The sequence below is a fragment of the Suricata suricatta genome, chromosome 2 (genome assembly GCF_006229205.1).
Source record: "Suricata suricatta isolate VVHF042 chromosome 2, meerkat_22Aug2017_6uvM2_HiC, whole genome shotgun sequence".
In the NCBI taxonomy this organism is placed as follows: domain Eukaryota; kingdom Metazoa; phylum Chordata; class Mammalia; order Carnivora; family Herpestidae; genus Suricata; species Suricata suricatta.
The window spans coordinates 22,185,641-22,199,028 of record NC_043701.1 but is presented as its reverse complement, the minus strand read 5'-3'; the positions used below and the strand labels follow the sequence as shown (position 1 = coordinate 22,199,028).

General features: G+C 43.7%; 1 protein-coding gene and 1 long non-coding RNA gene across 7 annotated transcripts in view; one reads left to right on the top strand and one right to left on the bottom strand.

Annotated features, from left to right (window-relative positions):
- The window catches only part of NRF1 (nuclear respiratory factor 1), a 146,777-nt gene that overhangs the window by 113,258 nt on the left and 20,131 nt on the right, over positions 1–13,388 (top strand). For 5 of the 6 annotated variants that reach the window (XM_029923603.1, XM_029923597.1, XM_029923580.1 and 2 more), the window contains one exon: positions 2,768–2,892. In XM_029923603.1, the coding sequence (XP_029779463.1) occupies positions 2,768–2,892 (125 nt within the window). Of the gene's footprint in view, positions 1–2,767; positions 2,893–7,286; positions 7,446–13,388 lie in introns of all 6 variants that reach the window. The other variant, XR_003903191.1, reaches the window with a different exon arrangement.
- LOC115279090 lies at positions 2,703–11,828 on the bottom strand. The gene is made up of 2 exons (XR_003903205.1): positions 11,680–11,828; positions 2,703–3,487 (listed from the first exon to the last, which is right to left on the bottom strand). It is a non-coding gene; the product is annotated as an uncharacterized LOC115279090 (long non-coding RNA).

Sequence of the window (13,388 nt, the reverse complement as noted above, 5' to 3'; positions counted from 1 at the left end):
CTCCAGCTTTCTGTGAAGTCTCAGGCCAGAGTAGGAAATACGTTTGTCATTAATCAGTGACAGCTGGGTACTGTAACCTTGGCTGGTAGTGTTATTTGACATAAGTTTCTTAGAAAATATTAAAAGATGAAGGATCTAGACACTAATCACTCATTTTACTAGCTCTATAAAAACTCTTGAAGAACTTTAAAATTAAACACTGCCATGTAAAATGTAAAGAATAGCCTTGGGAGGAATTCCAGATCAAAGGTCCCCAGATAGCAGATCTGGTTATAGATACCATGGAATGACTGGCTTTGGGCAGCAGATCACGAAGAACTGTGTCTCTGTGTGGAGGGTGATCTCAGCTTTTACATGGACTGCACACGAACTCCATGATTGTTAAACTTTTTCCTCAGGCTCAGTTAGTCCCCAAATGGTTAGAAGCGGGGCACCTGGCTGGCTCCGTCAGTGGAGCATGCAACTCTTGATCTTGGGGTTGTGAGTTTGAGCCCCACGTTGTGTATAGATATTACTTTAAAATAAAAAATATGTATAGAAAATGTTTATGAAGGAAGCAAATAAATTTGAAATATAGAGCTATAACCCTGAACTAAGTCAGGGAAAGCCTGGAAATTAAAAGTTGTCACAGATAAATGACTAGAAAAAAAAGGGGGGATCAGCAATTTTCATTTATTATTTTGAATAAATGTCAAGAGTACTTATGTGGGGAAATACAACATTAGGTGAAAAAAGCAGAGTATAAAACTGTATGGTATGATCCTAATTATTAACTGTTTAAAGCTGTTTTTAAGCTTAGAAGGAAATAAACTTTGTATGATATTTTTAAAGTTTCTTTTATACTTAATGAAATTTTTACAAGCCTTCTGCATGTATTTTATTATCAGAAAAAAATAGCTTGCACACAGAGATAAAAATTAAAAATTAAATCAAGTTAGTAAGAGAGAGAGGATATTCTATATAATGAGACTTCTCTATCCATTGGGTTTCTTTCACTGCTTCCTAGAATCCTTATATTCCCCCAGGGAAATGATAATGTCTGTTGCTTTACTTGTCTGCTGGCTTTCTTAAATGAAAGCGACACTACTGAGTGTGGTACATGTTGCTTGGCCCACTGTCAAGGCATGTCTACCCTAACCAGTCCACAGCCCCTCACCCAACCCCACCTACAGCTTGTGACCCCGAGGTGTGCCTGCTAGTTAGGCAAAGTCTGCAGCTTCAGAGCAAAGCTTATTCAACTGGCTTATTTGGTGTCAGACCCAGGCCTTTGCCTCCACACCCTCTCAGCCCCCCGTCAATAAAGTAAATGATACCGCCTCCTCTACTCCGTGCCCACGTTTGATACTCCTGTAACTCTGCGGAATGGGGGCTGACACTTTGCCAGGAGAGGTGCTGAATTTCTGCTTCTTTCACATTTTAACGTCTCTGAAATTTGAATGGTAAACTACAAGACTACAATTATCAGGCAGTTTTCTTTTCTTTCTTGCTGGCACATAAAATAATGGTGCATTTTCAGTTTATAGCATCATAGAATCACTAAAAATGGGTCTTTGTGCATTTGGGACCAGCACAGCACAAGCAGAAGAAAGAATAGGATGCAGACTGCTAGAATAGTGCTCACTATAAACAGATGGGTAATCTCTTTCTATTCGGCAAAGTGTAGGGAAGGGAGGTTTTATTGTTTGTGTTTCTAGAGGCTAGGAGTTTGGGCTTATGGTGATCATTTAAAATTTCAAGCCTTAATTTAGCACTGTCCACGTGTACAGTGAGGCAAAGGGAAGACCTAGACATTTGCAGGATATTAGGGTTTTAGTCAGCCATTCCTTTGTATTTAAAGTCATGCACATAAACCACATTGTTAATTGAATAGTGAGTCCACGTTGTTACTCCTCATCTTGTCATCCTCGGCTACAAAAAGGGCAGTTTTTGTTTTGTTTCTTTGTTTGGGTTTTGTTTTGTTTTGTTTTTTTAATCAGCAGACACAAGTTTATTGGTGTATAAAATCAGAAAGGAAGTGGGGCGCCTGGGTGGCTCAGTCGGTTAAGCCTCCGGCTTCGGCTCAGGTCAGGTCTCACGTTCCTGGGTTCGAGCCCCGCGTCAGGCTCTGTGCTGACAGCTAGCTCAGAGCCTGGAGCCTGCTTCCGGTTCTGTGTCTCCTCTCTCTACCCCTCCCCCTCTCATGCTCTGTCTCTCTCTGTATCAAAAATAAATAAAACATTTTAAAAAAATTAAAAAAAAATAAAACATAAGGAATTGTTTCCAGCTTTCTAAAAAAATAAATAAATAAAATAAAATCAGAAAGGAAGAATAGTATGAAAGCTCTCTTTACAGAGAGGGGACTTTCGAAAGTGAATGTCCTCAAAAGGGCAGTTGTAGATAGTCTGCCTAGTGTTACCATAAAGAGAAAAGAGAACAAGAAAACCTTGTAGTTACCAACCAAGGCTTTCGCACTGTTGCTATGGATCAGACCTTCCACTGGCAGTGAGTGCCTTCTATCCTCACACACCCATTTCCTAGATTTAAAGAAAATCTCACAGTAGCTCTTTAAATCTGTAAAACTTGGGGTTTCTCTAGCTATTTACTGTTACCATTTAAGGACTCCGTCGGCTCTCCCCAGCGTCGGCAAACTCCTATATTCACTCGTAGGCTCATACCGATGGAGTCAGTAGAGCGAGCTAAGGAAGGGTTGAGAGGACAGCGTGTCTTGCTGCAGTGCTGTACCTTTATTCAACTCACACATCCCCCTCTTCTGTTCCCGTGCCCACAGCGAAGCCGCCGCCCATGCTGTCGCCACACTGGCCGAGGCTACCTTGCAAGGAGGGGGACAGATCGTCCTGTCTGGGGAAACCGCAGCAGCTGTTGGAGCACTTACTGGAGTCCAAGATGCTAATGGTAAGAGAGCATAAATATTTTATTACATGCCTTCCCTGTTTCCACTTAAACCTTCATGACATGACTGACAGCAGACCCTTCAGAAAGAGGTTGAGCTTTGATTTGAGTTTTTCTTTATTGATAGGCAGTTGATGCCTAGGAAAATTCGAGGAGCCTCTGATTCCTTTCACTCGGAGGAGACTTGGGGTTTTCTGAGGGGGGAAAATGCCATCATAACGGCTATCTAACTGAAATGCTTATTTGAAAACTGTTTTTGCTGTGACAGGACTTACTGAGAGGTACTTTAAAATTTGCTGCGGGGCACATTTTGTCCTTTACTCCCCCATGGGGTAGATCAATGTCCTCTGCTATAGCAGAGCCCCTCCCATGGGCAGATGCCTTGTGGTAGGGTAGAATGTTCTATCTTGAGAAAGGCACCACCATCTCACACAGGGATCAGCCAGCAGGCTGTGACGAAGGCACTTTTCTGGTCAGTGCTCTGAGTCTGCGTCCTGTTAAGTGTGTCCTCACCAAGGACCTCTGGATTTAGCAGGTAACACGCCACCACCTGGCCCTTCTTTCCCAGCTCTTTGACTTCCTGGATATTGGTGATTTCCTGAATAAACAAAAGGGATAAAGTTCATAGAAATATGGTGGCAAAAATTTGCAACTCCAGCCCAGCTCTTTGGATCCACTTCCGCAGGCTTGGAAGTCGATTACCAAGACTTGGGCTGCCCGGGGAAGTGCCTCAGAAGTCTGGGTCCAAAAGGAGGACCAGCCCCATTCAGCGAGACTGTTTATTAAATTTTTGAAATACATATATATAACTAGGTTAGGTAGGACCAATTAAATACTCCATGGTTTTTGGAGATTTCTTTTTATCTTGAAAAGAGGATAAATAATAACATACTTTTATTTAGGTAGAAAGTTCCTCAATGACATTAGTGGCTGAAAGAAAAGTTCCTGGCACTTTTTAAAGGATAGGTCCCTTATCAGTGAATAAAGTTAATTGAAAAAGTCTTTGAAGAAAGACCCCAGTCTGTGTCCTCCTTTGGAAGTGGGAAGAGGAAAGTACTTGGTGTCTGTCACCCAGAGAAGAATAACACAAGAAATGTAAAGAGCCGCTGTGGTTCTGAGAATCATTTTCCTAAAACAAACAAACAAACAAACAAAAACTACAACTACAGCCTGCTTTTTCTGTAGGGTTAGGGTCTTCCATGAACTAACCCTGACCTGGATAGCTTTGATCTTAGCCAGAACACTGCAGGATAAAGGGCATCTTACAGCCCTGTACATTCAGGATGAAATGGCCCATAGGTAGAAGTAAGGAAAAGCTCCCTCTTTAGCTAGAATCCTACCCCTACTTCCTCACTTTATACTATTCCTCATCTGAGTCCTACTCTGCCTTGAACAGATAGGATATCTGGCTCTGTGACATTCTTCTGAAGTGCAAATTGCTGTTCTTTACAATGGACCTGCTACAGATACTTCTCTGCCTGAGTTTGATAGGAGACCTTTCCAATGGTCCATCCTTTCCAATGCTCTTGACCTGTCTGGGCAAGGAGAGCAGACCGCTTTATCATTCTGACTCCTTCTCAGCCTCACCTTTTCAGATGAATTTATATGTAAGTATTTGGACCCTGTGGGTCTCTGGCCAAGTAGTCCATTCAGCCATATGGTCAAGCTGAGCCACACCCATTTGATTCCTGGAAACTGCCTCTTGGGGTTGTGTGAATCAGTTGTGTTGATTTCATGTTGTTGGCCATGTATTTGCGATGAGAGAAAATTCTGGTCTACATCCTAAATGCCAGTCGTTCCCAAAGAAGGCCATCACCAGTTTGTGACTACTAACATGTGCTAAACTAAGACTTGAGAGTTGGAATTAATACTTCCTTGGCACAACTTTTCTGTGTCAAATCAGGCTGTTGAGTTGTGCTTTATTCCAGCAGTTTGAGGCAGAAGCTGATCATTTCATCTCTCCCTTTCATCTCTCCAGAGAATGAATCTAATATTGAATATGATCCAAATAATTCTGATGCTCCTTCTGTCTTCTGACACTTTACCCAGAGTGCTGTAGGATTTGCTATGGGACTAGAACCAGATTTTTCCCATGTAACTGGCTAATTTGGTTTCTGGGTAGACTTCTAGGGATGCTCTTTTCATCACTCTTTCCGATGGTGTCCTGTTGCCAGAGTTTGTCACTTCTGTGATGGCAACCTTTGGCGTCAGCCGGTAGACCAAGTTGATTATCAGGAAACACCAGATGATGGTAGCAGAACAAGGTTCTCTTTGGAAACGCCACTACTAGGGAAAAACAAATACATCCCAGATTCCAGAGTATGGTTTAAATAAAAATCCTGCTAGCAGACAACTCTTCTGAACAACCTGGATATTGTTTAGGCCTGAAGCAGAGGGAGTTTTTGCATCTTCTGAGATGGAGAACCATTGCCTGTGGAGCTTGATAGAGTACAGTAACTGGTGAGAGATGGCTGGGCAGCACAAGGATGACCCCTGCTTTCGAGGCAGAAGTTTAATTCCTGGCTCACCAAGGCAGATGGGACAGAGACCTTGCACCCTGTAGATGTCGCCTTCTTTCTGGACTCTACCCGACCCCAACACTAGGGAACTACTCAAGCACTAGTATTACTTCATTTCATTTATGTTCCTCCTTTTTCTATAGCACTAAATGAGTCTTTGGTCTCTTAGGATGGAATTTCATGGTTTTTAGTTCGATTTAAAGTTTTTCACAGGTGGCTTTATTTTCACTGAAGTACAGGTAGAATTGCTTAAGACTGGGAACGGCCTATCCGTGAGTGCCTTCCTTTACCTCATTTCTTTTCCTTTGTTTTTCTCACAGTTGTTCCTTGGCCCTCTCCCCCCTCCCTTCTTAATATAAAAGGTTGTACAACCTTTAAAGGCAGGCTCAGGCAGGGATTGAGGGGCTCTTTGAGTGATAATCCCCTCTCACCTGACCTTCTACCCATGGATAGCAATCTTCAGGGAACCAGATCTACACATCTTTTCTCTGCCTTCAGCAGAAATAATTAAAGTTCAGCAAAAATAATTGAAAATAGGAATTATATTGGGACCCGGACACCTCTTCTGAGGTGCTGTTATGTCTGAGATCTTATTGTATATTCATGGAGAGGTCTTTTATTCCTAAAAGCTAGAGGGGGTCAGGGGGAACGAAACAGATAGTTCACAGTTAATAAATGTAATGGGGATCATCTGCTTCAACTATTGTCCCATTAAAGACTCTCACCAGAGCTGCTAAAAAAGTATCCTCTATTAAAGGTATATCCCTTCAATTGTATACTTTGCAGATAGGGTTTTGTTTTTTCAGTTTATTTTTATTTTATTTCTGTTACTTTCATTTTTATTTCCTTAATTATTTCTCTTTTGCCTTTACATTTGCATAGGCCGCAAATCACATGAAGGTCTCTAATCCATTTTGAGTTCATTTTTGTGTTTGGTGAAGGAAAGTGGTCATTTTTATGCATGTAGCTGTCCAGTTTCCCAACACCATTTGTTGAAGAGAGACTCTTTTTCCCGTTGGATATTCTTGTCTCTTTAGATGAAGATTAATTGACCATATAATTGTGCATTTGTTTCTGGGCTTTCTATCCTATTTCATTGATCTGTGTATCCATTTTTATACCAGTACCATATCATTTTGATTATTATATAGCTTTGTAGAATAACTTTGTAGTATAACTTGAAATCTGGAATTGTGATACCTCCAGCTTTGTTTTTCTCTTTTAAAATTTGTTTTAGCTATTCGGGTCTTTTGTGGTTCCATACAAATTTTAGGATTATTTGTCCTAGTTCTATGAAAAATGCTGTTGGTATTCATATGGAGAATTTTTTTTAAATAATGTTTACCTGCTTATTTTGAGAGAGAACAAGAACAGGGAAGAGGCAGAGAAAAAGGAAGGGGGGGAGGAGAGGGAGAGAGGAAGAGAACCTAAGCAGGCTCCATGATCAGCACAGAGCCCAAAACGAGGCTCAATCTCACGAACTGTGAGGCCATGATCTGAGCCGACATCCAGAGTTGGACGCTTAACTGACTGAGCCACCCAGGCACCCCCCATATGCAGAATTCTTAAATAGACTGGTGAATCTCCTATTTCCATTCATCTATTTATTTTGTTCTTTCTACTGTAATATTTTATTGTAGTGTTATCATTAGCAGTTAGTGAAAGTCCTGTCTCCAGATTTGAAAAAATTTCAATCAAAATTCCAAAAAGGTTTGTGAGGGGAGTGACCTTTATAGTAATTTTAAAGTTCATCCAGAAGAATTAAGCTCCCCCCCCCCTTAATTTTAACTCCAATGTAGTTAACATACAGTCGTAAAGCTTTCTTTTAATTTAACTAATTTAAGTGTTCTCCTCTCCTTCTGCCCCATCTTTCCCTAGGGCAGGGGAAGTGGGGAGTATTCATTATCACAGAGATGGACCCGGAGTGGGAAGCCAGTGCTCTTAATACTGCCCCAATGAATTGAATGAGACACTAATTGTTGCTGGAGGAGACCCTGTCCCTGTAGTCTCGTGCTTATTTTCTTAAGACCAAACCAGGTGCGTCTTTCTAGATTAAGAAATCGTGGCTGTCCATTCTGTGTGTGCAGAGTTCTATAGAGGCCCAATTCTTACACTTTGAAATTTTAATTTCCCTCTTTTCCCTCAACGTCTTCAATTTTATTATTTTTAACTAAGATGAGGGTGAGGCACACCCCACTTACATAATACTCCAAGCCAAGAATCTGGGTTCCCACTATTGACCTTGTATTCTGTATCTCAATCCCATTGTTTCATTAACTTTATTTATTTAATAAACATTTATGTAATGCTTGCTATGTGCAAGTCTTCTGCTAAGTGTTTTATATGCATGAACTTACTGAAAACTCAGAATAACCCTATTCTGAGGTAAACACTTTTATCTCCATTTAACATATGGGGAAACTGATATGCAAGGAATTTCAGTAACTTGGCCAGGTTCACAGGGTGGCAGAAGTGGACTTTGAATTCAGGCAGTTGGTCTCCACACCACTCAGCGATGCTGCCTCCCTGTGATGTGAGCCAGCTTCTGCCTGGACTCCACAAGTATGGAGTGATGACTGTCTCCCAGTGTCGAACAAATGATCTGGGGAATGTCGGGCCTCTCTCCCAGTCCCTGGTAGAAGCTACTTGCCTTTGTCTGGTTTAGCCACAGTGCCACCTGCCCCAGCCTGTTCCCAGCTCTAGGGATGCTCTGATGCCAGGCGCTCCACTGTCATCCTGTACGCATGTGTGAGTGCTTGCACATTTCCCTTTGCTCGTGGTGGGGAGCCTACAGGTCTGTGTTTCTCCAGTTGCAGATATTATAGAATCATTCAGTGGCCAGCTATCAGATTGTAGTATTTTCAGTGAGCAGGTCACTTTGCGATTAGTGAACATGTTGACTTATTTTCATTCAATTGGAGGGGGGCGCGCACTGCTGTTTAGAACCAGGGGATATTGTTTTGGGGGGAAGTAAGTACATGATGTTTCCAAAGAGGTCAACCCAGCTTAAGAATTGTCTCCTCACCCCCTAGAAGCTTCTGTCCACGCCCTCCTGCCACCATTCGATTTATGTCAGCACTCCCGCAATGTACCCACCTGCCTCTAGGGAAATGAAGACCAAGGTGGTAGATAGTGCTGGGGGGAGTGTGCGCCCCTGCCTGGCGCTAGCTGGTGAGCAGTTTGCTTCCCCTGCCCTTCCCTGTGCCTTCCCTCTGGCTCTGCCTCCAGGCCTTCTTTGGGTTCCACCAGAGAGCTTGGAAATTGCACCCAGAGGCCATCCACTGCCTGTGCTGTCCTGGCCCAGACCTGTGGCCAGCTACTTGCCTCTCAGCCTCAGTGGGGAGAAGTGGATTAGAAGGCTAGGTCTGTTTAAAAATTAAAGCTGATTACAAGGCATTAACATTATACTTACAGAAAGAGCATCCCTTCTCCATTTCTCTGCGGTGCAGTATGTCCCTCTTTGTCTTGACCCGCCCTGGCAACAGTCCTGCTGCTGAGGATCCCCCTTAAGACCCATCAGCATAAATGTCCCACATCTAAAAGACCGCACTCCTTCCTGATGCACTGAGTGCACATTCTAGTCCCCATATTGGCGGCCAAATCAAGCTGAATCAATTTTTGAATTCCTTTAGAAAGGAAATTCTATCTTCTCCTTCTCTTCGCACTGAATATGTCTTCACCTTTCCACCTTGCTACTTTTCTTTGACCCTATTAAAAACTTTTCAAGATATGTCTCCCTAGTTTAATTTAATCTCAGCTATGCTCATTGGAATACCTTTTTGTTTTCCCCCAGTTGATCTTTTTAGCAAGAGGGATAAAAGAGTAGATACATGAAGACAGAAACATGAAATTCAGATATGAAAGCAGGATTCCTGGGTGGGGTCCTTGCCTGAGAGGTCGGAACACACATTCCTGTTCCGCAAGGCCTCCCAAGTGAGGCAGGATGTGCAAAGGTGTGTTCTGTGCTGATTAGGAAGAGGTAATGCGGGTGGATCTGTAGGAGGCAGCCTGTGTGCTTTAATTCTCTGCGGAAACCAACCTTATGTGCATTAGGACATGAGGACATCCTTAACCTGAGGGCATGGACCCTGAGACTATACAAGTTTTTTTCTTTTATCTATATTTTATTGTTCATTATTATTTTTAAATTTAAATTCAAGTTAGTTAACATACAACATAGTCTTGGTTTTAGGAATAGAACCCAGTGATTCATCTCTTACGTGTGATACCCAGTGCTCATCCCAAGAAGTGCCCTCCTCAATGCCCATCTCCCATTTACCCCACCCTCCCACCCACCTACCCTCCAGCAACCCCCACTTTGTCCTCTGTATTTAAGAGTCCCTTATGGTTTGCCTCCCTCTCTGTCTTTATCCTGTTTTTCCTTCCCTTCCCCATGTAAATGTTTTGTAGTTTTCTGAGACTCAGAGCTTTGATCAGATGTGCAAATGAATTAGAGAATCTCCCCTTCCTCGGCCCCCCCGCCAAAGGATCAAAAGCTACTGTGATAGAAAGTGGTGGCTGGGGTCATGGAACTTTGTGGATACCTGGTCTGGTGCTGTGAGTAAGAGGGCCAAGGGAGATGGGAGGGTCTGCAGGCCTAGCTGCTTATCTAAAAGCTGCATTACAAGGCTCTCTGATCTTTTTTGTTGTTAATTTTTTTTAATGTGTATTCATTTTTGAGAGTCAGAGCTCCAGCAGGAGAGGAGCAGAGAGAGGGGGAGACACAGAATTCGAAGCAGGCTCCAGGCTCTGAGCTGCCAGCACAGAGCCTGACACGGGGCTCGAACTCATTGACTGTGAGATCATGACCTGAGCTGAAGTCGGACGCTTAACCGACTGAGCCACCCAGGTGCCCCAAGGCTCTGTGATCCTGGGTAAGCAAATTAACCTCTCTAAGCCTTCACTGTAAAATTAGGCTAATGACAGTTCCATGCTAATGAGGTTGATGTGAACATTAAGCAGAATGATTCCTGTAGAGGGCTTAGCATAGTGCTTGGCACATAAGTACACTGTGAACATAAAATTCTTACTAGTGGTCCCCATAATTTCATCTCCCCTTCATTCCCCAGAATATGTTCAGTAGTACTCAGAATACAGAGTACTATTGTGCTCTCCTGTCTTTAGGACAGATCCAAATGCTTACCTTATACGGTTGAAGGATTTATGTCCCACAGGTCAATGCTACAAAGAAATGGGAGTCCAGAAGCTCTTTCTATATAGGTAGCCCTGAGTGAAGGAAACTGATGGAACTTTGACTGAAGGTGACGTTGTTTAACAGCTCCTGGATTTGGTCACGTCACTGTCCTCAGGCGGGCTGCCCTTCTCTTCCAGCAGTAGTTGCTGTGGCTGCGTTATCCTAGGGCCATAATCTCTCTTCACACCTCACAACTGCACTGTATTTCAGTCTCCATCATGAAGGGGGACTTTTTCACTTCTTCCTTATTCTCACCACCACCGTCATTATTACTAAGTAGATGTCCCTCTGTTCCAGCTCTTCTTTAAAAATAAGAGCTAAAATGCCCGTCCTCATCTTGATAAACTGTGAAATACATCTCTCATTCTCCCTTTTTCTGTGCTCTTCATTCTTGGGACCCATCAGTATATGGACTTGTCCCCAGAAGAGTCCGTGGAGATGTCAGTATTAAATTAATTTAGGAAATACATCAGCGTTGCTCCTCCAAAAGGGTGCTGATACGCTGGTCTAGTGTAATAAATGTATTAAATGAAGTTGTATTGTAAAGGTACATTTTCAGTCACCATAAAGCGCGATAGTAGCTTTGAAAAGAGCTCTTGCATTCTTTGCTACTATATTATTTGTACCTTTAATCCCCAGATGATGAGCTCAGCACCCCCAGGACTTGAAGCAGGCAGCCCCTGAGCAAACAGTTTTAATTTTTTTTTAAGTTTACTTACTTCTTTTTTGAGAGAGAGAAGAGCGAGCGAGTGAGCGCGTGTGGGGGAAGGGCAGAGAGAGACTCCCACACAGGTTCTGCACTGTCAGCACAGAGCCCGACATGGGACTTGAACTCACAAACCGTGAGATCGTGACCTGAGCTGAAAGCAGGAGTCCAGACGCTTAACCAACTGAGCCACACAGGCGCCCCTGAACAAGCAGCTTTCTATGAGCTGAAGCTTCCCCTCCTGAAAGTCCCTGAGAGCAGTGCCGGCAGCAGCTGCGGGTTTTCGGGCTGTCCCCTGGGGAGAAAACGGTCCTCTTGTCCCCTCCCACGAACACCTGAGGGGAAGGTTTCAGATCAAGCTGAGGTGTTACCTGTTCAGTCAGAAAAAGCAAACGAAAATTCGTCTGCCATACAGCTCCTTTCCCTTCAGAAGTATCGTAGGTCTCTTTGCAACGGAGGGGAAGGGGGAGGCACACCCCGAACCCGAATGCGATGGAGAGCGCTGAGCTGTGGCCCCTGAGGCAGAAGCCAGCGAGGAGTGGAGCATGCGTGCGAGCCCCCTGCCGCTGGGCCTGCTGGGAAGGGGGCGCCGCGCAGCCGCCCACGCCCGGGACCCGGGTGCTTCGCAGTGTCCTCTGGACAACACTTCTTTGCAGGCAGTGTCTCCCTGGTTAAGTCAGCTGGCTTTTTTCTTAAAAGGAATAGTTTTCATTCTGGGAAAACATGTTGGTAGATGTCATACCAGGAAAATAATTTTCAGTTTTGCTCTACTTTTGATTTTTGACTATAAGCATTGACCGTCATTATTTAGGCCCTTTTTTCCTTGTTTCTTTCCTTTTCTGGTTGGGTTTTTTTTTTTAAGTTTATTTTTTTTTTATTTTCAGAGAGAGAGCAAGCAGGGAAGGGGCAGAGAGAGAGAATCTCAAGCCGGCTCTGTGCTCTCAGCGCAGAGCTCAATGTAGGGCTCAAACTCCCCAACCTTGAGATCATGACCTGAGCCAAAATCGAGAGTCGCTTACCTCGCTGAGCCACCCGGGACCCCCTTTCCCTTTCCTTTTCTGTTTTTACTACTACAATTGCGGCTGTCGCCATAACCCCCTTACCAGTGACTATAAGCAAGCACCCTCTGTATTTTTCTGCCTTCACCCAGTAAGGTGGGTAGAACAGAGCTTCTGAGCCCTATTTGGCAGAGGCAGCTAAAGCTGGGCCTTACCTGTCGCTCAGCAACTAAACGGTGAAACTGGAAACCAAGCCCAGTTCTCCAGTACTCTCTACTGCCGGCTCCGTGCCCCTTTCTTTCCTCTTCACTCCCTCTTGACAGCCTACCCACCCGAGGATGCCACTGAGATCTAAAACAAATGACAATCATTGTCTTCATTACCATTCATCTGATTCATCTGTTCCTTCGTGTGGGTAACTATTTTGCAGGATTGTTTTAAGGAGTGGGTATAGCATATTTTACTCACTTTAGAAGTCAGTGTCGTGGGGTGTCTGGGTGGCTTAGTCAGTTAAGCATCTGGCTCTTGGTCTCTACTCAGGTCAAGATCTCAGGGTTCATGAGATAAAGCCTTGCATTGGGCTTTATGCTGACGGCTTGGCACATGCTTGGGATTCTCTCTCCGCCCCACACTTGCTCTCTCACAGGCACAGTTGCATGCACTCTCTCTCAAAATAAATTGACATATTTTTTTAAGTTTGTGTCATGATAAATTTTAGCAGAGGCGAATAAAATAAATGGCATCAAAACCCAGGATCTAAAGAGGTGCTAATACAGTAGCTACCATTTGTGGCTATTTGAATGCAAATTAATTAAAATTAAGTAAAACAAGGAGCAAGTGAGCCTGGGTGGCTCAGTCAGTTCTGCGTTTTACTTTTGATTTCAGCTCAGGTCACCATCTCACAGTTTGTGAGTTCGAACCCCATGTCGGGATCTGACTGACTACAGAGTCTGCTTGGGATTCCCCCTCTCCCTCTTTCTCTCTCTGTCCCTCCTCTGCTCATGCTCTCTCTCTCTTTCAAAAGAAATAAATAAACTGGAGCACTGGAGTGACTCGGTCAGTTAACCATTGGACTTTAGCCC